The sequence below is a fragment of the Rhamphochromis sp. 'chilingali' genome (genome assembly GCF_963969265.1).
Source record: "Rhamphochromis sp. 'chilingali' genome assembly, chromosome: 8".
Classification (NCBI taxonomy): domain Eukaryota; kingdom Metazoa; phylum Chordata; class Actinopteri; order Cichliformes; family Cichlidae; genus Rhamphochromis; species Rhamphochromis sp. 'chilingali'.
Window position 1 is genome coordinate 12,073,701 of NC_137935.1, and position 27,202 is coordinate 12,100,902.

Genomic DNA, 27,202 nt, shown 5'->3' on the forward strand with positions numbered 1-27,202 from the left:
CCAGCACACAAATGCAGCAACCTTTCTTACAGAGTATGTGTAATTTCTGCAAAGGCTTCTGGCATGATAGATTAAATAAAACTGATTTAAACTGCCTTGGCTAATTAAATGTGTCGTCCCAGTGACAATATAGCTGGTAAACTGCTTTTTCATTACGGCTCCAGGCATGAGAAAAGCAATGGACCAGCTGCTTTATAGGTCTCCACTTAGGGTCCTCCTTGAGTGTTTTGCACAGACAGAAAACGGACACAGGAAGAGGAAGACGGACGCCCTTCAGCAGCCGCGGACGTGCGCGCACCGCTGGAGGCAGTCAAGCTGCAGACCGGAGCTTTGGCACAACTCTGGCTGCTGTTAGCGGCGGAGAGGAGAAAGGAACGGGAGCTGGGTGGGCATGACATGTGAGCCAAGTCTGCACAGATACACCACATAGCCAAAGTATGTCTGCGGAGGGGCGGGTCGATGCTCCGAGGGTCTTGACTCAGGTGAATGAGAACACAGCTGCAGATTTCTCCTGTTTTTGGCTATTTTGTTTAATTTTCTCATCTCATCGCTGAGAGGAGACCGATGAGGCAGCTGTAGACCTCCCCGTGCCCCACTTCACCCTGATTCAGCCTGGCAAGCGTCAAGGTGCAGCAGCCAGGAGAGAGGGGACAGAGGAAGAGCCGATGTTCAATTAACTATCCGACGAAACGGTGTATAAACGGAGAATAACGTGACAGCATTGCTGAGTGGCCGCAGACTGACAGAAACACAAGGGAGAGGACACTATGTCAAAGGAGACGAGAGTAAAAGGTAAGGAGACACTACATGCCTGGTCTGTGCTAACAGGTTGAAACCTGCGTCTCGTGCTGCTGCTGGATGTTGGCGCGCACAGCCGTGTGCTGCGTGGATGAAGGCTATCCGTAGGAATGCGCTACGGTCAATACAGACCTCTGTGTGAGAAGCGGTCCGGTGGACTGTCCAGCCAAGTCCGTCTTTATATCAGTCAGACGGTTTTGTCTGACTTGCCTGTCTCCGTGTGTCCGTAAAGGTGTCACAGCAGGTCTGCGTCAGATTCTGTGACGCCGCTGCAGGGTCAAATCTGGACAGGTGAGGTGCGAGTGACCTACAGACAGACCCGTGTTACTAAAGGTGAATGGTCACAACATGTATCACATTTTGCATTCGTTACTCTGTCTATAAAGAAACCGTAAATCACAATATAAACATCAAGGACAAAGTGCAAAAGAAAGGAAATAATGCAAAGGAGTTCAGCATTGCTAAAAATAGCTCATGCAGCTCATTTGATTGTTAAATTGGATATGTGGAATGTGAAAGAGTGTTGACAGGACAGTATCAGCAAAAGCCTTTGAAGTCCTGACATTTCTGTGGCATAAAAGGTTTATTGTTCACTGGAAAGATGGGTTTGCTGCTCACACTTGCCACCTGTTTGCGTTTGCGCTCTTTCTGCTAATCTGTTAGAAATGAAGTGCTTAAAAGGGCTGCTATTATTCTCTTTCTATGCACCTGCTGCAGTTTTATAGCTGTAGTGAAAGACCAGGATTTATTTATTTATTTATTTGGTTTTGCTGTGCAAATAAGCCAGACTCCAGTGATATAGTGTCAAACATTAATAAGTGGGTTCACAACCTGGACGCATGATACCATCAGTCCGGGTTGTGATGTTGTGAGTAGTGATACTTTTCTTCTTTCATGCATCTGCTCTGCTGAAAAGCCTGTGAGCGTGTCACCAAATCTCCGGCAGCTTCAGGCTCACAGTGGCCTCTGCGCTCTGACCTTTTACATCAACTGAGAGTGGACGGAAAATTTCCCCGCAGGGATCAATGAAATATCAAATCATTATTACTACAGGTGGTGGCAGAAAGTGTCACAACACAGAGGGGATAATATTTGGCGTGGCTTGGTCTTTAAAGTAGCGATTCCTCTGATTCAAAGTAAAACACCATAAAAGTCACAGGGTGCAGTGACATCCAATGGCGAACATCTCTGAAATAACACAAAGCAGATCCCTATTGTCAGCAAGCTGATTCAGACAAAAATGACCAAACCATTTTAAAATTGTGCACAAAATTCCCACTTCAGTACTTTCCTTACTTTATTTAACTTATTCTGTCTTGTTTTCAGGAAGTGTGCAAAGACACTTTTTATGTGTTTACCATTAGAAAACAGTAGAAATATTTTGGTTTTTCCAGAATGCTCCACAAACAATCAACTGCCACTTCATTACTAATGAACACACACACATTACATCACTATCAACACCATCCTGAACTATTGATACAAGGCAGGATGGATCCATACTGTCATATTGCTTGCCAAATTCTGACCCTATAATCTGAATATCACAGCAGATATTAAACCAGGCAAAGTTTTTCCAGTCTTCTATTGTCTATAGTGTGGTATTCTGCTGCTGTGTCTGCTGCCCATCTGGTTCAGAGAGATGCTCTTCTGCATACCTTTGTTCTAACGAGTGGCTGTTTGAGTTACTCTTACCTTTTTATCAGATGAAAGCAGACTGGCCTTTGTCCTCTGACCTCTGCCATCATTGAGGTATTTTAACCCAGAGAACTGCAGCTTCACTGGATAATTTCAGACCCCACTCTATATACTCTATAAAATCTAGCAACGATAGTGTGAAAAAATCCCAGCACATTATCAGTTTCTAAAATACTCAGACCAGTCTGTCTGGGAATAACAACCATGCCACGTTCAAAGTCATTTAAATCATCTTTCTTCCTTGTTCTGATGTTTGTTTTTGAACTTCAGCAAGTCATCCTGGACAAGTCTACATGCCTAAATGTTGGGGCTTGTGGCTGTGTGATTGGCAGATTGAATATTTGCCTTAACAAGCTGGTGAACTGGCACGCGAAATGAAGTGGCATGCAAGTGTGTATGAAGTGAAGTCTTGTAACTTGTATGACGATTTACAAGACACAAACTTCTGCGTATAGGTAAAGAAATGTTTGTGACTGAAGAGTCATTGGTCCTTTAAAAATCTGATAATCTGCCCTAAATGATGTCACTTGAAATAAAAATATAGCTTTTATATTTGTGACCCTTAAAAACCTTAGCCACACAATTCTGATGTGAGTTCAATGTTACAGAAAAGCCTGAACCTAGAGAGTAATGATGATCTGAACAAAGACTGACAGCACAGTATATTTAGCATGAAGCATGAGCCAGTAATATCCTGACAGAAATCTGAAACTGAACCAACAAAATAAAAATCCAGTTTATTCTGAAACCCAGGCAAAAGGTACGTGGATTACAATTTGTGTGTTTCTCATTCACTCACCAGTGGCAGAAGAGCTGCCATGCAAGGTGTTCACCTGCCACTGGAAACAAATTTGGGTTCACTATCTCGCCCAAGGATACTTCAACACACGGAAGGGCTGGGGATCAAACCATCAAGGCTGCAGCACAGCCTGCCCCTGAGAGTGAGGTGCAGCCTCTATGGGAAGGAGTTTGTTTTTCACAGAAATCAAGAGAGTAGTCTTATTTTTAGTAAACAGTCTCAGAAGACAAATTAGCTTCTCTGGATGCACGGAAAGCCATTTTTTTTTTCTCACCAGCTGTAGCTGGATGTCTTCTCCAGTTAATCTTAATTATATTTCTTTGAGTCTCGCTGTAAAACTCACTAGCTAATGGAAACTACACTGTGCTGCGTTATATTACTTCAGCCTTCTTTATAAAATCATGCAAACCCTGCGATGCTCTGGCAGGCTGGTGGCAGATTAATGGCGATGCGCAGTTTATGTGGGGTTATTGTTAGTACAGCCATATATCAAGCATGCTGTGTATCTGTTTTTATTAAATATCACTTGACCTCAGTTCCCAGTATAACTTGTGAAGTAGAACAGGTCCTATCAAAACATTACTCTTCAAAGCCCCAGCAACATGGACAATGCAGATGTTTTAATTTCATATCTTTCACGTATGTATGCTGATCTTAACTTTGTCATTTTCAATTATAGGAGCCCTGCAGGGGATGAACTTCTCATTTAAAATCATCTCTTGACACACTTGGGAGAAAAATCTTCATTATAATCGAGTGTAGGGTCTATGAAATGTAAGGCAAAGATAATATGGATATGCTCTGTATTCCATCATTAAAGTGTAACAGCAAGTGTGTGTGATCTAAGCTTTCGGTTTGTACTCCCCTTTTCGGCTTTTGCAGAAATATGGCCTCGTGCCCAGATTCACTGACTGTCTAGCAAAACAGATGAGAGCCTCAGTTTTAATCATCCAAACACTGAAAGATAATTAGAGCAGAGTAATAAGGATTTAGGAATTATAAGAGCTGTGTGGAGTAAAGCTTTGGTCCTTAAAATAAAGCAGGTGTGACTCAGAGTGTAAGAAATATTAATGGATTTTTCATTGTGTAGCCATGCTAGCAGAAGGTCTCGATTATTTGACGATATTTATTTAACAATAACAATGTATTGAACAATGACTTTAAAAAATAATATAAAATAGTGTGCAAATACTGATAACAGTGCAAATGTTTGCAATATAAGTAATAAATGAAAAATGTAAACATCTATGTTTAGTGAACTTTGCAGTGTTGTTCTGTGGTGCAGCTACGTACAAACTGTGTCTACTTGATCCACGTCTGACTCCGCGAACCCATAATGTTTCCACACCACTGAAGTTTTTTTTTTTTTTACCTCTCTTTTCAACCAACGGCAGTCACTCTCCTCTCCAAATAACTTCTGCTTAGCTTTCCGAGCTTCCCCCGGGTCCTCTTAATTGTTGTGACGCGTGTTCGAAATGCAGAGAGGTGCGCTCGATTTGCCCCACGGAGCAGCGCGAGAGTAAAGCACGAGGGAGGTGCTAATAATCAGCTCAGTCATTTTTAATGATCGTTGAAAGCCCAGATCGTAATCGAGATTAAAATTCGATTAATTGAGCAGCCCTAACCCTTTGTGGTTTTTATATGATCATAATAGTGCTACCCTGAAATACAAATGTGTAATGTTTATTTCTGCAAGCAGCTCAACATTACATTTGATAGTTTATTATCTTTTAATGAGACCAGTAATTCAACCAGCTGCCACGGGAATTCACACTTCAGTTTTACACTTGATTGTGCATCCCTGTTTCTGCTTCCACTATAAGCTGAACCTTGGAGCCAGACAGGTACTGTGGTGCCATACCTCTATTAAGAATTTTTTTCGAATCACCGTCGGTCATCTTCGTCACCTCCTCCCTCCCCACAGAGTACAGGCTTACAGATTCCACTGTTTGTCCTCTGTTTGACTTCACTCACTATTCCAAAGCTCAGTGTAAGATTGCACCTTTGAGTTTTTGTATTTCTCAGAGCTGATGAATCTAGATCAGCCAGAAAGCCTTTTCTTTCAGTTGCTGTCCAAATAAAATAAATGGGTAGGCTACCTGGTGTTTTGCTGAGATTTACCGTCAAGCTAAAAATAGAACTGGATGATGCTGGTGAACAGTCTCTCCCCTTTCTTTCTTTCTTTCTTTCTTTCTTTCTGCTCCTACTTTTCACTCTCTGCAAAAGGGAATAGGGGGGATGGCAGTATTTTTATGTTAAAATAATTTGTTTTGTGATGTTTCTTCACGGAGAATAGACTGGTGGCACATTTTCTGAAAAAAATTGATTCTGCACTGTCAGTGATTCCCCAAACCCAATTCTTATCACTCACTTTAAGACACGATGAATACTTTATATACTGCATTATACTGCCAGCACCAGCTGTGTATAGTGTTGTCAAACTGGTAAAACGGTCCCCAGACAGCTTGTTTATCAAACAGCAACACAATGTTCTCTGAATTCTACAGAGGCGTGCGCTAATGCATTCAGCCTGTGACCTCTGTTATTTTATTTGATCATACAAAACAGTGTTAATTTGAATTTAATAGCTGTTTGTCATGGGGAGGCACAGTGGGCTTGTGTCCGGGAGCAGCGATTCACAACGCACAGAGCAGCTAGGCTGCTGCTGCTGTTTGAGGTCACAGAAGAGGCAGTGGCAGGGGACCAGCTCAACTGGAGCACGGCAATAGTTCACTTGTCATCTGTCACAGCCAAAAGTCTTGATGTGGTGTGGAAGGCACAACCTGTGTTTTCTATTTTTCGCTTTGCTGAATCATATTCACAGACTCCAGAAAAGGTTTTTTTAAAGGCACAATTACTCAGCATTATAATGCTGAGCTATTAGCAGAAGCACTTAGTTTAACATCTATCCCGTGTCCTGCCAGTAGGGAACAAAATGTTGCGAGGAAGATGACACCATTCTGGGTTTCTGGTAATTTCCATTGCTCAGGGCTTTAAACACACGGGCCTGAGTTAAATCGCCATTCACGTTGATGAATTGTTTGGCAGCTTTTAAAAGCTGCACTTGATAGTAGAGATGCAGCAATTGCAGTTTTCTTGACTGATTCTGATTTCAGATTTCTTTTCTAAATGTCAGTTGGCAAAGTCAAAACATTCATTGGTTCCTGCATCTCAAAAAGATTTCTCCATTTTTTTTTGTTTGTTTTGTTTTTTTTTTGTCACAAACTGAATATTTTTGTGATTTCAAGGCGCAATTGTGACACAGTTTTAGTTTACTTTAGTTTAGCCTTCAGTAAATAAACGTACTGATAAAGCTGCTGCACAGCATCTATCCGATACCAAAAATGTTGGCTTATAAAAACCTTAGCTGCTAAAAAAATTTAGCAGCTAATGAGCTAAACAATATCCGGTGGGAGGTAGAACAGTGTATTTACTAATTGGAAGGTTGGTGGTTCGATCCCCTCCAGTCTACATGCCAAAAGACCCTCCTTGTGCATTCATTGGAGTGCGTCTGCACGTGTGCGAGAATGTAGATAGAAAGCACTTAGATGAAGAAAAAAGTGTTTGGGTGAATGAGAAATGTTTAAAACATGCTGAGTGAGCAGGTAGAGTAGAAAAGTGCTTACCATCATTGTCTCAGGAGATGGTGGTGATCAAAAACTCAGTAAATATGGGTTTACATAAAAATAATGTAACCATAAACAGGCATTTCTTTGCTAACAGGTTTGTCGCATCAACTTAAAAGGTTGAAAAACTATATTACTTTTGGTTTTACATCTTGTTTCTGCTTCTGCACGTGAGCCAAATTATAAAATATTTTAAACACAACCTAGACAGAACATAATTTATCTTTCGGTCATTTCATTTAATGGTTTGTGTTCTTTGAATTCTGTGTAGAATTTTATTATTGCTTAGTGGTAGTGCAGTGACTGCTTTGCTGTCAGGTACTAAAATTCTGATTTATGCCACATCTCTATTTATAACCAATCCAGTATTAGATTATATTACCATAAACTGTAGACTTCACAATGTAAACCAGCAAGAAGTCTTCTTCAAGCAAGACAAACAGTACAGCAATATGTGGCCATCACTGCACAGACAGACAGGGATGCAGAACACGGTCAGCAATGATAATCATTATCTAATCGTAGTGTAGCAGTCCATTAACAGTCAATTGGAAGTGCTGATCTGTGCAGCTAAAGTTTAGGTAATGGCATACACGAAGGTGATCTGTGTCTCTCGTTGACTGTACTGATTGATTTAAGCTTTGCATGCAGGCTTAATTGCATTACAAAAACTACGACTAATAGTTATTTGCATTGCAGGGCTGGGTATATTGTTGTTTATTGTTTACCATGAGACGATTGCTGAGGCACGACATAAAAAGACTGAGCCGACAAAGAATCTGCTCAGTGCTACATCTAGTCAGCTTCATCTTTACTGGGACATGTTTCGTGTTGTAATATCAGCAGTTTCCTCCTTCTTGTTCATTCACAAAAGAAAAGCTAAATTGGTTTTCCCTTTGACAATGCAGATATCACACTCTGATGCTGTGGCTTGTCCAATAATCACTCAGAAGTGGTTTGCACCACCAGAGAGCTCTTCTGCTCTTCCTGCCTGCCACTGCAGCCCATTGCTCTTTTAGGGGCTGTTAGTTGTTTAGACTTCCTTGAGTATTAAATTCTGGTAATTATAAAATGAGCAGATTGGCACAAGTGTAGCTTACAGGCCAACTGGGCTTAAGAGGGCAGTGAGAGATAAAGCTCTGACTGGAAGAAATTTCTTTAGGTAGCAGCTGATCAAAAGCAGATGAGGTCTCTGATGGAGAGTGATCCTCGGTATGGGGCCATCTTCAATGCTGAGGGCTTGCTCCTTATTTTCAAAACCCACAGCACTTTTAACCTTCTGCAGGCTCACACTGAAGCAATTTTCACATTCAAAACTGCAATACTTTTATCTTGCCTACACAAATGATCGTTATTACATGTCTAGTTCAATAAGACGTGGCAGTAAGAATGATTTCTTAACAGTGGACTGCTTTACTGGCAGATTTTTGTTCTGTTGAAAGATGAATATAAAGGTTGTGGTTAGATAAAAAAACCATCCATCCATCCATCCATCCATCCATCCATCCTCTGCTTGTCCAAGTCAGGGTTGCATGGTGAGCTGCAGCCTATCCCAGCTGGCAAAAACTATATAACCATGAAAATTTTAGTCAGTTTTGAGATCACAATTATTTAACATGATTAGTTTTCCCGAGCTTAAAACATGAGTCAATTGAAAAACAAAGGCTTTCTTTTTGTCATTTCACCTAGAGTACTAGTAGAGATGCCACAATATCCCTCCAAATTACACACAAAGTTTCCTTTCTTGTCTGAGGTGTAGACGCTATACAAATATAGGCCATTTTAGGTGACAGTAAGGCAGGTCTGTCATACTCAACTCAGCGTATATAGACACTGATAAAGTGTCTATATGTGTTACTGGGTAAGCTTAATTTTTCGGTATCCAAGCTTAATGCTATGAAACCACAATCTTATCTTAAACATAACCAGTAAAAGCAAAACTAAAAAGCATCTCCCAAACAGGACAAACTATGGTCTCCTTGCTTGCAAACTTCTGACTTCCTCCAGTTCCACAGCACAACCTCCTCTTTAAAAATGAACTCTTATCTCTAGGCTTCCAATAAGTCTTGGACGACAGTCAAGGCACAGAAACTGAAGGACACCTTGTGCGTAATTTGAAGACGTCAGCAGCTCTTCTTTCAGAAGAGCAGTGTTTGATTCTCCGGGACGAGAACTCGCCGAGCAGGAAATGAGTTTGGTGTTTTTAGAGATACAGGAAAGTGGTGCACTGGATTTTATAACGCAGGACAAAATGAGAATGTCATGTTTTATGTTAAGCTTTTCTTTTTGTGAATATTGGAAGCCAAACAATTTAGCTCATGGTTAAATTTAACGCAGGAGTTTACACAAGAGTCATTCTCTGCATAGCTGGAGTCAGCTGTGCAGTCGGAGGTGAGATGTTATCTTCTTAGTAAAGTATTTGACAGAGATGTTGAGGCATGTTATGTAATAGGGAAGTCAGGAAGACAAATGAGTTCAATTATAAATCTTTCAGGAGCTGCACCAAAACTATTTCTTATTTCTCTCCTGGAGTTACTATCCTGAATCTCTAATTTCAAAACTTCAAAAGCTGCTGCTATCCAGTAGAAAAGATTGGTCCTGTGTTAATGCTCTGCAGATTAATGTGTGTCTATTAAGTTTCACTTAATGTAGCCTGTGAACCATGTGGGCCAAAAAGCCGAAATGTGACGCCAATAAATCCAGGCATATCAGCCAAGTGTTATTGCTGTGCAGTCAGGTTGTAAATCTTACAGGATCCATTTGCATATATTTTTAAGTTATTATAATGTATGCAATAGTATCTCATTTTATGCCAAATACATGTATAATTGTGACATAAACTGAAGAATGTGACATTTACACATCTATAATAATCCTAAGTAACTTTGTCATTTTAATGACAATAGCACACCTTTATACCACCAAACTCGAGAAACAAATAACAGCTCAGTGTCATGACAAACCCTGAAATTGTTAACTGTTAATAAAATATAAATTAATTCTTTCTGTCACTCACTGACCACTTCATTAGGTACACTTTTTTAGTTACACTGCAATACTAAGCAAAGTGTACCACATCATCACACCACCAGAAACAGCATGAACTTTGATATGAGGCACGATGGATCCGTGCTTTTGTTCATACTGAACAACACTGGTGAGTGTATATTATTTGTGTTCTTGCACACAAAAAATGGAAGAATGATGTTGATCTACAAATTTCCATTAGTGTACTTAAAATAGATGCCTCATCTATCTGTGCACGTGTACAAAAGGTAATAATAACTTCATTCTCATAAAATTTAAGGTTTATTCTCTTAATTCCTGAAGCAGTCCCTCTCAAGTGGAAGTAAACAACTTTTTGTGGCAAATTTAGTTTATGACCAATGTGATGGTCCTGTCCACTACACGAGACACGCTTTCCTTCTTTTATTTCTTGCTGGCTGTTGCTATTAAGAAGGAGATCAGGTGCAGTCTTGACTAATGCACATATGTAACTTCTCTGTGAGGGTAAGCACTTCATAACTACCAGAGAAGATGGATAAAGCTTTCAGTGTAATTAAGTGCCTACTCGTCTGTGAAGGTTCTCAGTCATCCAGGTCATCGTAGTCAAAGGAGCTTGCAAAGAAAAGCACCTGGACTTCTTTAAGTTGCTTGAAGACGTTTCACCTCTCATCCGAGAAGCTTCTTCAGTTCTAAGGTCAAATGGTGGGGAGTCCCAGATTTAAACCTAGTGGGAGTTTCCCCCCACAGAGGGACAAAAGGACCCCCTGATGATCCTCTAATCGCCTGAGCCAAGGTGTGAAACTGGGTGTGGGTCCCAATCAGCCAGGGTTTTGGGTGAGCTCATTGTGAAACCTGGCCCCACCTTATCATGCGAATTCCTGAGGTCAGATTGCCCAGGATGTGAGTGGGCGTTAAGGCGTCTGGGGAGGGAACTCAAAACTGGATTATAGATGGCAGAGAGTTGGTGTCGTAAACCCCCGCCTCTGTTCAAAGATGGTCGCTCACAGTGGACATAGAGGGCTTCTTTCACTCCTCTTTCAAACCATCTATCCTCTCTGTCCAAAATGTGAACATTGGCATCCTCGAAAGAGTGTCCTTTATCCTTAAGATGCAGATGAACTTCTGAGTCTTGTCCTGTGGAGGTGGCTCTTCTATGTTGTGCCATGCGCTTGTGAAGTCGCTGTGGATAAAAACATCAAGTTCACCAGGGAAGACACAAAGGATAACTGTTTGCCTTCCCTGGACTGCGCTGTGCACATTGAAGAGAATGGCAACCTCAACATCGAAGTTTACCGGAAGCCCACACACACGGACCAGTACTTCCTCTTTGACTCCCATCAATGGAGGATGCCAATGTTCACATTTTGGACAGAGAGGACAGATGGTTTGAAAGAGGAGTGAAAGAAGCCATCTATGTCCACTGTGAGCGACCATCTTTGAACAGAGGCGGGGGTTTACGACACCAACTCTCTGCCATCTATAATCCAGTTTTGAGTTCCCTCCCCAGACGCCTTAACGCCCACTCACATCCTGGGCAATCTGACCTCAGGAATTCGCATGATAAGGTGGGGCCAGGTTTCACAATGAGCTCACCCGAAACCCTGGCTGATTGGGACCCACACCCATTTTCACACCTTGGCTCAGGCGATTAGAGGATCATCAGGGGGTCCTTTTGTCCCTCTGTGGGGGGAAACTCCCACTAGGTTTAAATCTGGGACTCTCCACCATTTGACCTTAGAACTGAAGAAGCTTCTCGGACGAGAGGTGAAACATCTTCAAGCAACTTAAAGAAGTCCAGACGCTTTTCTTTGCAAGCTCCTTTGACTAAGTGCCTACTCAGTCACCAGAATAAGAACAGTGCTTTGAATCTTGCATGTGGGACAATGTAGGATATTGCAGAATAAGAGGTACTTGTTAGTTCATATAACCTCTTTGTTCATTGTATTTACAACTTTTACATGTTAGAAGTGTGAATCCTATAATACATAAAACCTAAACAACACTTGCAAGTGTGAACACACTCTTGTTAAACATGTGAAAACCTGTAGAGCATAACTATCTGAGAAGAACAGTGCGTTATAAAGAGGTGTTTTCTCTGCAGTAGTTACTGCATTACATTGAAAATAACACAGCATGCTCTCTTAGCAACCTTTTTGCACCACTGTGTATCAGCAAGTTTTTAAGGCGGTTTAATGTCTGCATTCTGCTGAATTTATAATTCACTTTGTTCCTTTTGTTAGCACTCCTTTTGTTCCACTTTGTAAAAAAAACAAAACCCTCCAAAAAACACAAAACACACATGAATAGATGCTGCGTGATTTTGAGAAATGGTGACTTCCTGCAAAGCCACCTGCTTGGCTATTTCACTGCAATTAAAGCCAGGTGCATGATCAACTTGCAGATGATATAGATGAATTACCACAACCTCTGGATACGTTACCAGCTAATGAACCACAGATTTAGTACTCTTTGTGGGCTTGATACCACCAAATGTTGTCGTGTTTATAACCTCATTATGTGCTGAAGCTTTTATGTACTATGTGTTTATTATGTGTATTCATTACTTGATTTTTTTTTACAAATAGTTTAACAAAATTATTGAGGTTATATAAGCGTCAGCCTGAGGTGAGATATTATCTTAGTAGAGTTTTTGGCAGACTTGTATTTTATGTATTAGGGAAGCTAGAAAGATAAATGAGTTCAATTATAAATCTTTCAGGAGGTGCATCAGAACTGTTTCCTGTTTCTCTCCCTGAATCTCTAGTTTCACAGTCTCTTCAACAGCTGCAGCTACTGAGTAGTGAAGACTTGCCCTTATTACAGTGCTACAGATAACGGTTAGGGGGGAAAAATTGCATTGCGATATTTGTATTGTGATATTGTGTTGATACAAGAAACACCAGGTATAGATAGTTTATTAAATAAATTATAATACTCTGGGAATATTACGAACAAGAGGGCTCATCTCATGCACCACCATCCTGAAGTAATATTAGCTGAGCAAACTTAAGTTAAATCAACTCAACCGAAAAACCATCCAACACTGGGCACACTTAGCTGGACAAAGCTACCTACTAATTTAGAGCAAAGCAATGGCTCAGTCACAGTAGTCTACTAAAAAGAATGTTTCACATTGTGAAATCGAGCCTGGTAATTCCCACCTCAAATTAATGTATTTCTACTGAATTTTACTTAAATATAGCAAACAGGCTGAAAATCAATGGGAAATAGCATATAGATTAATAAATTGTAGGGTTTGTTTAAATAGAATAGCCTGAGTCAGAGAGAGGTTTTTCTCCCACTGTGAATGTCCTATAACATATGAGTCATGCAGGATGAGAGATGTTCTTTGCTCACTTATTATACTGTTGATGTTGCTTTTGATTTATAAGTACAGACTAGTCACACATACAGCAACTTATCACCTTAAGTACAGCTGGATATTGATTTAATTTTTTAATTTCCATTCCAGTCCTGTTTATTGATTGAACTCTTTACACATTTTTGTGTGTCTTTTTTCGTAACAGAGTTAAAGCCCATTTGCTTTTAACACCTTCACAAATGAAAATACTCTATTAGAACTCTGACTTCAGATTTTTAAATATTCACTCTTGCCTGTAATGTTGTAAAAATCTGAATTCTTAATATTTTTTGGTTGCTGTAAAGCAGAAATTCCTCTAAGAGATTTTTCAAGCAACCATGCAGCGTATGCTTTTCTTTGGCTCAACTAACTGAAAGCAGCTAAACACCATTTGCATTGACAGATAAACATCCTTAAAGGAAAACCAAGTAGCTTCTGTTGGCGGAGAGTCAGCTGGAGCTTGAAAGATGCAGTCCAGTAGTTGGTCAGTGCCTAATCCAGGGAAGTTTCTTTAAGTAGATAAATCCTACTTAATGTGTTTATACTGCCTGAAGATGAAGGAGTTTGCTTTTTTTTTTTGTTACAGTCTCTTTGTCTTCACTCGTTTTGCTGTGTTTGGAAACCTGCAGCAGAGTTTTTGGCCCATCATAACTGTACAACAATGACACAACCATGTTATACACTAAACTTACCAGATGCTGAATTATCTATCCATCTAAAATGTCTTATTGATACTAGAGGTCACAGGCTGCTTTGAGCTGATAGAAAGGCAGCAGTAACTCTAATAGCCACTTGTTACAATCAAGGTTGGCAGAAGAGCACAATACAATAGCAGATTGGGAAAAACACTGCTAGGTCTGATCTTCATGTCTGCTGTGACATTTGGACAGTGGGGTCAGAATCTGGCCAGTTGTGCCAAGGGTTCAGGCTGGTGTTGGTGTAATATGTGTGGGATATTTTCTCTAACACATTTTACCCAACTACCAATCAGCTTACTTGAGTACCTTTGGGGTATGGTGACCGAAGATTTGTATATGTGTAGCTGACAAATCTGCAGCAACTGTGTGATGCTGTCACCTCAACATGGACCAAAATCTCCTAATACCTAATAAAGTGGCTTGTGAGTGTATAATTGCATATTTGTATAAATTATTTATTTATAAACATGGAAATAATAACATATTGAACACTGGACAGTTAATAATAGCATAACATTAATATATAGAGCATTTATTAGTTATATTACTTAGTGTCACTTTTGTCCCATTCAGGTGTCTGTGAAAATTTAAACCCCTCCACACCAACATTTCATATATTCTGGTTTGAATTCATGCTGAAGCTGAAATTGTGACACAATTTGGAGGTGTTTGCTCACCATGAACAACTAGGATTGTACTAAGCATTCAGCAGAAATTGCTGGAGCAGTATTTATTTACCCCCACGTGATGCATGTCCAGCATTCATTCTTCTTTTTGCTTTATTGTTGGTTTCTAAATATGTGGCTGCTGAACTGCTGAATACAGTGCTATTTTTCACCTATTTTGTGGTGAGAAAATTACATACATCGCCCTTGATAGTTTTTTTTTTTTCTTTTATAGCTGGCTTCTGTAGCTGAAAAATAGGGTAGGAGCAGTTTTAAAGGGGTGAGAGGCGTATGATGTATGTCAAAATGCTTGAAATTCACCTGTTATTTTGAGCTAATCATCCTCCGCTTACTTTGAAAGTCAAAACATTTGATGCATAAAAATTCCTGCGGCAAATTGTTCACACATGCAACACTGCCACAACATGTGTGCAGCAAAGCTCTTGATTCATTGCTGTATGCAAGTGGCAGATAGAGGGTGATTGCAGTGGAGGTGCTTTGGTAACAGATACTGTCAGCTCACCATTTCAGCTGGCGGCAGGCTTCTGTTTAAACGCTGTTGCAAGTAAATAAAGGAAAGAAAGAGATGAAAGAAGGATGAATCACGAGCAGCCTCGTGTTGCTGTGTTGCTGCTCTGAAGGAAAGCTTTTTAGATATTTAGACATGGGCTTTCTTTGAACATTGTCCAGTGAAGTGCTGAGCTTCTCTCCCTCGGTCTTTGTTAGTTTCCATAAGTTGCACATTCAATTTCAAAGAGCAGCTGTTTGGATTTTGTCTTTGATTTTTGCAGACAAAGGCAGTATGATCAGAGTAACTGATGAATTATCAATTTTGTTTGAACAGTTTTAGCATATCTGAGTCATCCCTCAGAAAACAAACCCATTTGTTTGTTAAAGCTGTTATTATTATTATTATTGCACCATAAAAGTGCAAAATAAAATAAATGTGCACCGTGCATCCACAGCCGCTGCTGAATTTAAAACCAGACCACAGTCTTTCTCTAATCTTAACTAAGCACTGTAGGCGCTTCAACATACATACTGCAAATGAATATTGTAAGATCAAGATCAGATATTGATAAACACAAACATGTTAGGAGTTCCCTGAGAGTAGCCTTCATTTAAAAGCACTGGCAAATGGGAGAAGTTTGCCTTGAGGGCTTACTGCAAAAATATTGCTATAACAGAAAATGTGCATAAATATATATGTGTGTACAAATGTATTAAATGTATATATGCATGTATTAATAAATGTAAATAAACTGTGATTAAGTCAACCATATTCAAAATAGTCCAGAAGAACTTCTGATTTCATATAGGACATGGACTTTAACTCCAGGATGACAGTCCTGTGTCTGACCTGTTTATTTGTTATGATTCGTTCAGTTCACTCTCACTAAGCTGACTTTCTGAATCTTTATCTTCCCGAAAGCGTTTCTCCTGTAAAGCATCACTGTCGAAAGAACAGTAAGAGGCGAGGGGTAGTTAATGACACAGTATGCTGTCATGACTTCCAATACTTCTTTCCTCCAATTTGTTTTTAAAAACACAGCACTTTTGTGTTTTAGAGCTTTCAGTGTTAAGTGGTGTTAATAATTAAACACAACTGGGACTTGGAACTACAACCCGATTACATCAACAGTCGTGTTCCTGTGCAAATGCATCACAAAAAATGTGTGTGCACTGGGAGTGGCAAGGGTACAGAAAACAACACTCTTCACAGCATACTTAGTAGAGCTAAGTGGTGACAAGATGTTGTTGTGAAGCAAGCTGCACTAAATGGATGGATTAAAAAGTGTCCGTTAATCTAAGGCAGTTTTACAAGGCGAAGAAGATTATGAACCCAGGCCATTAAACCTGTAGGACAGGTACCTACTCACCCCATAGAGTATGTATAATAATTTCTGGAGTCTACGTTGTGAAGCCTGTTAGGGTTTTATCTGCTGCCGTGTTGATTTTGTTTTGTTTTGGATTTGGAGTTGCCATATTTGAATGAGAAGTTAGAGCTTAAGCAACCAAATTGTATTCGTTAACTGTATGGGTGCAAATCATAGACATAGGTACCTACTAATTAGTGCTAAGTAAGAGACTATAGAAATATTATAATGTCACTTTTCAAAACTGGAGCTCAAACTTCTAGGACAGTCTTACCCTGCAGCAAACCGTTCTACTTTTAGATAACAAGTTTGAGAGGTCAGGTTCAGTCACTCGAGTTGATGGTTACCAGACATCTACTGGCTACAGGTTTTTGTGACTTTATGCCTAATCCAAATGGGTGTGTTTTTAAATAAATAAATAAACACAGGTGTGGATAAAAAGAGGAAATTAGCGATAGAAACCTAAACAGTATTTTGTGGTTGGCTGCAACCATGTTGCTGTTGGACATTTTAACATGGGACTGACTCTATTTTAGAGCTAAGTGAATACTGGGGTAACTGCAATTCACATATGCATTGAAAGTAGATAGAAGAGGACTATTAGTCTCAGCAGTCTGACTCAAAATATTAATTTTCAGTTACTAATAGGGCTTACTAAAGCCTGTTGGTTTCCATAAACCAGCAAGATGCTGAAATTTATACTGTTTGCAGTTTGCTTGATCATAGTCTGTACTTCTTTCAAGCTGTCACCAGTATCTGTTGGGGTATAGTGTAGGATGAATGCCCTGTGGGGACTTACAGCAATCATTTCCATTACCCAGTGGGGAAGGCACTGCGTGGTGATATAGGCACTCTGGTGTGAGGTTTCAGCCACCCAAGCAATTGGTTAGATTTCCTAAACCTAATAATGCATTCAGAGTGCATGCGCAGCTCCAAAAGTAAACTGAATGTAGTAGCATCCACAGAATATTCATTAGATTGGTATCGGTGCCAGCTGTAGGTCCACTGAATAAAAAAGTAGCACTTTAAAAACACTTGGATCTCATAAGGTGACTGACAGTGTATGCAGGGCACTCGACAAATCAAATCCCACAATGGAGCGCCCTGCTTGGCTGTTTTTTAAGGCAGCAGCTGACTTGGTATATGTGGAAAGTACCGGTAAGAGTTTTTATTTTTAAAGTAGTTAGGATGCTGTGAACCCCATGGGCTTCTCTTCACACTCAGCATGTGCTTTCCTTGCCCACCATCCTTTTCAACTCTGTGGCATGCAGGAACGCCTCCTCCCATCAGTACGCTTTCACATCACGGCTCTTTCAAACAGCTGACAGTAAAATGGATAGCACAGTGGAGAGTGACGGCTCAGATATTACATACAGGTAGAGACTTGTAACCATACAAGCCTGAAAGTTTGTGTTTTGCCCTTTGAGAGTGTTTGCCTGCTTTCATGTAGAATGCAAACATGACCAAGTCTTCCAAGCTCACTATGTACAGTAGAATCACAGCTTTATTCCCAACATTAACTGCTATACTCTACCATTGTTGAATGTCACCATTCATACATACTACAGTGGGGCAAAAAAGTATTTAGTCAGCCACCGATTGTGCAAGTTCCCCCACTTAAAATGATGACAGAGGTCAGTAATTTGCACCAGAGGTACACTTCAACTGTGAGAGACAGAATGTGAAAAAAAAATCCATGAATTCACATGGTAGGATTTGTAAAGAATTTATTCGTAAATTAGGGTGGAAAATAAGTATTTGGTCACCTCAAACAAGGAAAATCTCTGGCTCTCACAGACCTGTAACGTCTTCTGTAAGAAGCTTTTCTGTCCCCCACTCGTTACCTGTATGAATGGCACCTGTTTGAACTCATCATCTGTATAAAAGACACCTGTCCACAGCCTCAAACAGTCAGACTCCAAACTCCGCCATGGCCAAGACCAAAGAGCTTTCGAAGGACACCAGGAAAAGTATTGTAGACCTGCACCAGACTGGGAAGAGTGAATCTACAATAGGCAAGCAGCTTGGTGTGAAAAAATCAACTGTGGGAGCAATCATCAGAAAATGGAAGACATACAAGACCACTGATAATCTCCCTCGATCTGGGGCTCCACGCAAGATCTCATCCCGTGGGGTCAAAATGATCATGAGAACGGTGAGCAAAGATCCCAGAACCACACGGGGGGACCTGGTGAATGACCTGCAGAGAGCTGGGACCAAAGTAACAAAGGTCACCATCAGTAACACACTACAACGGCAGGGAATCAAATCCCGCAGTGCCAGACGTGTTCCGCTGCTGAAGCCAGTGCATGTCCAGGCCCGTCTGAAGTTTGCCAGAGAGCACATGGATGATACAGCAGAGGATTGGGAGAATGTCATGTGGTCAGATGAAGCCAAAGTAGAACTTTTTGGTATAAACTCAACTCGTCGTGTTTGGAGGAAGAAGAATACTGAGTTGCATCCCAAGAACACCATACCTACTGTGAAGCATGGCGGTGGAAACATCATGCTATGGGGCTGTTTTTCTGCCAAGGGGACAGGACGACTGATCCGTGTTAAGGACAGAATGAATGGGGCCATGTATCGAGAGATTTTGAGCCAAAACCACCTTCCATCAGTGAGAACTTTGAAGATGAAACGAGGCTGGGTCTTCCAACATGACAATGATCCAAAACACACCGCCCAGGCAACAAAGGAGTGGCTCCGTAAGAAGCATTTGAAAGTCCTGGAGTGGCCTAGCCAGTCTCCAGACCTCAACCCCATAGAAAATCTGTGGCGGGAGTTGAAAGTTCGTGTTGCTCGGCGACAGCCCCAAGATCTGCATGGAGGAATGGGCCAAAATACCAGCTACTGTGTGTGCAAACCTGGTAAAGACCTATAGTAAACGTTTGACCTCTGTTATTGCCAACAAAGGGGAGAGAGAGAGAGAGAGAGGCGATGGTGTTACTGTCGTTGTTGCTAACCACAACAGTTTATTTTGAAAATGAAAATGAAACGATAGACGTTTTTATATCGTCATCCGATATATATCGTCATCGAACAGCCCTATCAACAATACAGTAACGTACAATAAGAATACACAGTAAATAAATCCAGAGCATCCATCCCATACTTGCCCTGACACCACATGAACGTCACAGACAAATATCAAACACTGCAGAAAAGGATAAATATACCAATCTTCCCCATCATCTTTTATAACTGCAGATGGCAGGGAATGCAGGGGTTGCAGGGATTGTTGAAAGAAAAAGCACCTTTCAAAGGTACTGCTTGTGTGATTGTGCATTATTTCCCCTTTTTGAATCAGAACCACGGGCTACAATGTGAATGCCAGCATTAGTAGTTCTGCTCTCATAATCATTTAGGCATAAATCTATAATCTCTTGTCCAGGATGTAAGCCAAACACCTAAATTAGGTGGATAAAATCGTTCTAATACATCCTTTTTGCACACAAATAAAAATAATGTTTTCATTATTATTTCTTCCATTAAGTGTGACCCTGTTGATATAGTTAGAACTAATGCAGCTCAAATGAACAACCAAATGCATTCCAAATCTTGTACCAGGCAAAGATGAATACACCAGAGATTGTCCTCCATCTCATCTTGTATTTCGTGCTGTGTTTTGATGTCTGTGCCACTGCCAGAAGTCAGTCTGACACAATACATAAAATATAAATGAGAGGGTAGGCAAGTGGGCTACCACAAGCAGGCATGCCAGCTGTCTGTCGTTTCATAGCATTGTACTGCTGACTCACTTACAGAATAATAGAATAATGTGCGCTTTGTCTGCTGTACTTACCTGTCTTCTGGTCAAGGCTTTGCTGAGCATTTTAAATGTATTTATAGCTCCTGTTTCCATTTTGTTAAAGTGGGTGGAGGAATATTTCCAATTTCAAGTGTTTTCCTGGAAATAGCAATCATCTTGGTGTTTGGTGCAGTAATTGCTTATTTGTCTGTGAGCAGAGAATTATATTTTGGCTAGATTGCCTTGCTCTGTGTACGTTGGGCTCCCTGACCGGTTGTTGACACAAATTAGTGCTCAGGGATGGTATATAAGGGATTCCTGTGTAATGTGCTGGAAAAATGCAGTTTTGGCTAGGGGTGCTGCTGCTGGTCTGAATGTTGATGCACAATAAATGCTCACTCAAGGACTGGACTAATCCACGCTTGAGCCTGCTCAATCATTCTCCATTGCAGAGAAAAGGGAAAAGGCTGCGTTGTGGTTCAGGGATCCCATAGTCCCTTGAGGACAATTTGCTGATAGAGAAAGTTGCTGCTAAGTCAAAGGTTGAAGAGCAAACTTCACCCTAATCCTTATTTATTAGGCCTGTTGATTATTTATGTCATCATCCTTTATGGGAGAAAAGCAAGGTTACTGAGTCATCTATCCATGTTATTCCTTATGCCATAATCATAGAGCTACCTCACAGCAGTCCAGTGTGAGTAAAGATCCAGCCTAGATGTGACGTAATATGAAGCTATACGATCCGAGCCTGTGTGGCTTCATATTACAACAAGAAAAAATAAGTTCTTCCTAGCCAGGCTTATACTATAGTCACACTATGCAAAACAGTGGTTTGAGACCAACGCATAATCAAAACGATTGCAATGGTGCAATAAATTGCAGTCTTGTTGCCTTTGAAATCATTGCTTGAAAGATCCTGTGACTGCTCACATTCAGGAGCCGTCTTCATTTTTGCTACGTCAAAACAACAATTAAATGGCATCAAGATGAAGTCAGTCTACTATCAGTCTGCTGTTACTTTGCAATTGGGGTCAAGCTGGTAAATAAATTTGTGATAATGGAGCAATTAACTGTGATAAATTAGCGAAAATTGCAATTCTGTTGCTGTCTGTTATAAATCTTTTGTTGAACCTGAACCTCATAGATTTGAAACAGAAATTCAGAAATTACTCAGTGATGTAGTAGCTGGAGGATGATAATTTAAAAGCTAAATGGCTAAATAGGTGTTTGCTGGAATATAACTAGGTTACAACCAGCTGGCAACCAGCTTGGTTGCTTGTTTGCATTTATAATAGATGGTGGTTGTTTGCAAACCTTCACCAATCGCTCTGAGAGTGATTGCAGTCAATCAGATACAGACTGCAATGTTTTGGAGACAGATTCCATCAGAGGGCCTGTTCAGCTGCCTTGCAATCTTGCACAACTACTTGAAATTGGTTGCTGAATGCCAAAAACTTCCATGCAATCATTGGGCAAATGATGCCTTCCTGTTTTTTACCCTAGTGTGACTGAGCCATTATACACCTCTGAGGTTTTTAATATATACATTAGCTAACTATTAAGTTAGCTAATGCTGTGTTAGCATTGCATTGCATTCTGCAGATTTACACATATGGAAAGAGCCGGAACAGTCAAATGCTATAACTTAATACAATTTTAGCTTTTCAGTAGGTATCTGTAAACTTATGTTTAGTCATTACATCTATGAATTACAATAGATTAGATCATTTTTATCGTACTATTCGGTTCTTCCTCCCTGGTATCGGCTATAAATTGTAAATAAACTCTCTCGTCACCTATTGTGTGAACAGACATGCACCTGTGCCAGCATGCCTCTGCTCTTTGCCTGTTCCAGGCAAGTAGATTGATACATTACAGTAGATCGATATCATTAAATATCCTCAGTGCACAATTGAATTGGCAGAACTTGTTGTATGGAAATGTAGTCAGATTCAGTCTTTCTGTCTTTGCTAAATATTTAGGATTTGCATGATTTCTATGATTGGTGGTATAATTTAGCAATTTTCATCACATATGCTGCTGTGCAACAAGTCTTTTTGCTTTCAAGGTGCAAGACCTAAAGTGTTCTTAAGCAATAGCTCTCTAGGCTTGCTAAAGGCTGGCTGGTTGGCTGTTTTTTATTTTTTTTAATTAATTAATTTGTTTTCACTCGTTTTCAGTCAAGTGTAGATACCTAACCATTTTTTTAGATAAAATATTTTTTGTTTGTTAAGCCACTTAACCTTGATTTGTGAATCATTCAAACATAAATGTTCTGTCTACACATAACAGACAGCTTGACAAAGAATCAGTTTTAGTTACCTTTAAGCACTGTTACTAGGTCCCATCTTAAAACATATAATTTGTTCTGATTTTGTTAGCTGAATCTATGAAAACTGCCAAAGATAGCATCATTTAACAGACATAAATAGTATTTTTGCACTAGCTAACACCTGAAAACCTGGCATATCTCAGCATGCTGTGCCAGTGTGTCCTTAAAGAATTTGAAGAACTTGGACAAGTGGAGGATAGAAGAAGTGGTAGGCTTTTAAAAAAACAGTTGAGTAACAGTATCTGAAAGTCATGCACAAAGTCATGCAAAAAAAAGAAAGATAAAACTGAAAATCCAGCAACGACCTGACACACAATCTGAGACATGCAATCTTGCAATCTCAATCTGTAGTTGACTCTTCACTGAAGCCTCAATAGAAATGGTCTCAGTGAAAGAGTCACTGTGAAGAAGCCGTTCTTAAGTAAGAGAAACAGGGAGAAAAAGCTAAGGTATGCCAAATTACACAAAAACTGGAGCAAAAATCAATGGCAATATAGTGATGAGTCCAATTCTGGAATATCTGATTCAAACAATCATCAATATTTATGAAGGAAATCAAGAGAGAGGTACAACAGTGAGTGTTCACAGCCACCTGTAAAACACGGTGGAGGCCCTGTCATGGTTTGGTGCTGCATTTCTGACAGTGGTGTTGGGGATGATGCGAAGATTGATGAAATTATGAACGCAGAAAATAAAGTAAAATTTTGATCCACGATGCAATACCATTTGGAAAGCATTTGATTATCAATGGCTTTATTTTTCCACGGGTCAATGATGGTAAACGCAGTGCTAATGAGGTAAAAGCCTCTATGGGGAAAAACACAGAGTGGAGCACTGACAGTCATGGACTGGCCCTCCTAGAGCACTAACCACAATATTATTGAAGCAGTGTGAGACTATCTTGAGAGAGAATGGAGCAAAAGGCAGGCAAGAAGAGTGTTGAATGTCCTTGAGAACTGCTCCTAAGGACTACTTAAAGAAATTACAGGAAAGCTTGCTAGAGAGAGTTCAGAGTGTGTTGAAGAGTAAAGGTGGTCATACAGAATATTGACTTTCAATTAATATTGTGCAAACTCTTCCTGTTGCCTTATAAGCTGTATTTTTACACATCGCTTTAAACAATTACAAATTTGTAGTGTAAACTTACACGTGTAGGTTTGCAATGAAGGACATAATTCACAATAATTCCTAAATAATTCATAATTTCCCTGAAGGGACCTCCCCAAGGGATTAATAAAGTTCTATTCTATTCTGTTCTATTCTAAAAGTTATACTGCCCAGTGAATTCTTGCACATTGAAGGAGATGCGAAAATGTTGCTTTAAGATTAAACCAGGAGGAGTCAAGAAGGAAATGTGGTTCATTACCAGTACATCATCACAATGCAGCAGAGGTCAGAGGAATCTTTCTTTGAGCTTTATCACATTGCTGTCCCAAGGAGAAAAACAGTAAATAAACATCATCTGAACTTTGGTACAGGCCTTTTGAACTTCACTTGAGATCCAGCACATTCAGTGGAGTTGACATTGTGTTTTCTCAGTTTTGACCCACTGTGTTTCAGACTACTGCTACTTCAGTGAATTTTAAGAAATCATTTTGCTGTTCTTGGCTGTTTGCCGTGGTTTTATGTGTGGATACTTGAGAGTAAACACTGTGAACAAATGGAAAAAGGCTTAAATTTTTTTGTTGTTGTCCCTGTTCTTGTATCAGAAGGTCATGAAAAACACTGCCTGGCTGTCTTGCTGAGACACTTGTGGGCTGCGACAGTGCTCAAAGGAAAGTCCAATTGGGTCTTTTCACCTGCTGTGACACTTGAAAGGCCAAGCACTCCCACCTGGGGCTTTCACACTTGTTTTTCTCTCCAAATCTTTAGAGGTGTCAACCAACGTAAAGAAAAGGAAAAAATACAAAAATGTTTGAGTTGTCTGTCCTTGTCTTTCTTCATTTACTGCATTACGTTGACCGACTCTAAAAGCAGAATTTTCACCCTTTTTTTTTTTTGGATTCACAGGTTCGTCAAGAAAACACAGCGCCACTCATTGGTGCCTGCAGAATATTGCACAAGAATCAGTCGACAGCTCCGATGAGGAGTTCTTTGACGCCAGAGGTTAGTAAGAAATTGCATGTCCTCATCTCCTCGTGCCTTCATCTTGTAGTTTTTGGACTTTCCAACATTATTAGTGAACGAAATAACCCAAACTTATTATCAGCATTTCAAAAAACCTCTATACTTGTTTTCCTTGCTGCCCTTTTCACTGAAGGAGCTGAAGAAAATGTATCCTGTAGGCATTATGATAGATAAATTATTCATTACTGAAAGGTTCCAGGTGTGTTTAGGCTTCAAGGAAGCATTAAAAATAGCAGTAACACTATTTTAAAAAGGCATCTGTGCTGGCAAGGACAAGTAACAAAAAACCGCAACTCTTGCTGGACAAAATGACACATCCTTGTTTAGTATTTAGGGAAAAGAGGCCAAAAGGAGCTGGGTGCAGCTGCTAGCAACGAATACAAGATGATTTGTCAGCATAATGTGGGTGCAAGGCAGACAAACAAAGTAAGGAACAAATATGAAAAACATACGGAATTATACAAAGAACCACGAATAACAATGAATAACAAATTTCAAATGATTGCAGAGTTGTCTGTTTCTGTTTCATCAAACAAACACTACACAGACAGCTTCGATTGGTGGTGCAGGTATTTTTCAGTGTCTTCTCTCAATGATGAAAACTTGCTTAAAAGAGCCAATAATCGCTAATCTCAACAATTAAGAATCTGGGATATCATACAAGATTGAATTCCAACTACAGAATAATAAATCAAATAATAAAACTAGACAAATGTAACAGGTTGTGACAAAGGTTAATTAGCTCCTTGTATTTCAAAGCAGAAGGTCCGTATTGTGTATTTATGATTGCTGTAGTGACCGGACTTGATATAGATGACAAATGAAGTCTGTCACTCTTAATTGTTGTCCACTTTCCTGCTGAAGATCCTTTTAAATTCATTTAGATGTCAGCTTGACCATAAATAGACACACTTGAGAACATGCCGGACTGCTAGCCTTTTCACGGTCCCAGTGGGAGTTAATCAGCGAATAAGTACAACACTTATCGCTCCAATTATCCACTCCAAGTGCTTATCCCCAAAGAGTCTGATGGTAGAGATACTTCTGAATTATGGTTTTAGTAGTGTAACATGTTCTTATTTTACATTAGGTCGGTGAATATCCAGCAGTGTGTTTAGAGTTTCGGGTGTTTAGTGTTCTTTTGTATGAGATGAAAACATGATAAAAATGTGCCTCTGGGGTATCAGATAAAAAGTGCTGCACTCATTTCTATTTTTGCATTTAAGGGAAAATGTAAGTCACATGTTCGGTGTGGAGGAACTTTATATAACAGTCTTGTCCTTAACTTTTGCTTTTATCGATGCCATTTTCCCTACCATTTTCATTCAGTTTTGTTTGATTTTCCTTGCCTCCCCTCTCCCGCGTAGTCTCTTTGCCAAAAAAAGGCACGTTTACAACTCATAGTCTTAGAAAACACTAAATATTTATCCTTATCACAGCTGTTGCAGAGCAGAGCTGTGCATTGCACTGCATTTTATGAGGCCGGCATCGAGGCGCCTATCAGTGGCGAGGAATCACTGGGGGAAAAGATAGCACACATGCCTTATATGTGAGCCGATGTACCTCATCACCCTCACACTATCTGCAGCATGGAATTCCACTCTCAGCCAAGAAATATCCCACGTGGCTGTGAAGCAGAGAGAAACGGAGATGTCCCTTATGTCCTTTGATTAAATATTGGTGGTTAATGGGGAAAGAAGCTGCAATTATCTTGACGATATTTTCTTTGTGTTTATGTATTTCTTGTTAATTAGTTCAAATGAACATTTTGGCACTGTTGGAAAATGTGCTTATTTGCCTACTAGCTGTGAAGCTTCATAGTTAGAGTATGATATTGGAATCTGTCATGGTCCTGGGCCATGTTGGCCCAGTATTCTTAGTTTTCATGTATTTTTGTATTTTGTTCCTTATTTAGGCCATGCTTCCTGGGTTGCTCTGTTACGTTGTTCCTTATGTGTTTTCCTCTTGTGACTCTTACCCCCTGTGTGCCCCTCTGTGTATCTGTGAGCCCTCGTCTCTCCTTGTGTTTTATTCCATGTTTTCCCCAGCCCGTTATGTCTGTGTTCTCCCCGTGCTCTCTCTCCTCCTGTCTGAACCTCTGTGTACTTCCTGTTTTACTTTGACAGTCTCCCGTCAGTGTTGCGTTTACTCCTGCCGTGTCTTGTTATGATTATCAGTGTCACCTGTGTTCCCCGTGTGTTCCCACTTCCCTCGTTAACCCTCTGTGTATTTATGTCTGCGTCTCCCTCAGTTCGGTGTCGCGTTCTCCCTTCATCCATGGCCGTGCGTTTCTCTGTGTGTTACGTTATAGTTTCCCGGTTTAATTTGTATGGTTCTGCTCTCCAGCAATAAAGCTGTGAATTTTGAGTTCATTCCTGCCTCTGTGAGTTTGCGATTGGGTCCTCATCCAGCCTGCACACAGCCGAATCATGACAGAATCAGTCTTTACACCTTAAATAGGATTGGC

The 27,202-nt window shown here is 40.1% G+C and overlaps 1 protein-coding gene across 3 annotated transcripts in view; it reads left to right on the plus strand.

Annotated features, from left to right (window-relative positions):
* Positions 1–274: 274 nt before the first annotated feature.
* pitpnm3 (PITPNM family member 3) overlaps positions 275–27,202 on the plus strand; it is a 105,721-nt gene continuing 78,793 nt past the window's right edge. For all 3 annotated transcript variants that reach the window (XM_080888877.1, XM_080888879.1, XM_080888878.1), the window contains exons 1-2: positions 275–792; positions 24,619–24,714. In XM_080888877.1, the coding sequence (XP_080745003.1) occupies positions 768–792; positions 24,619–24,714 (121 nt within the window). In that variant the 5' untranslated portion in view covers positions 275–767. The remainder of the gene's footprint in view (positions 793–24,618; positions 24,715–27,202) is intronic.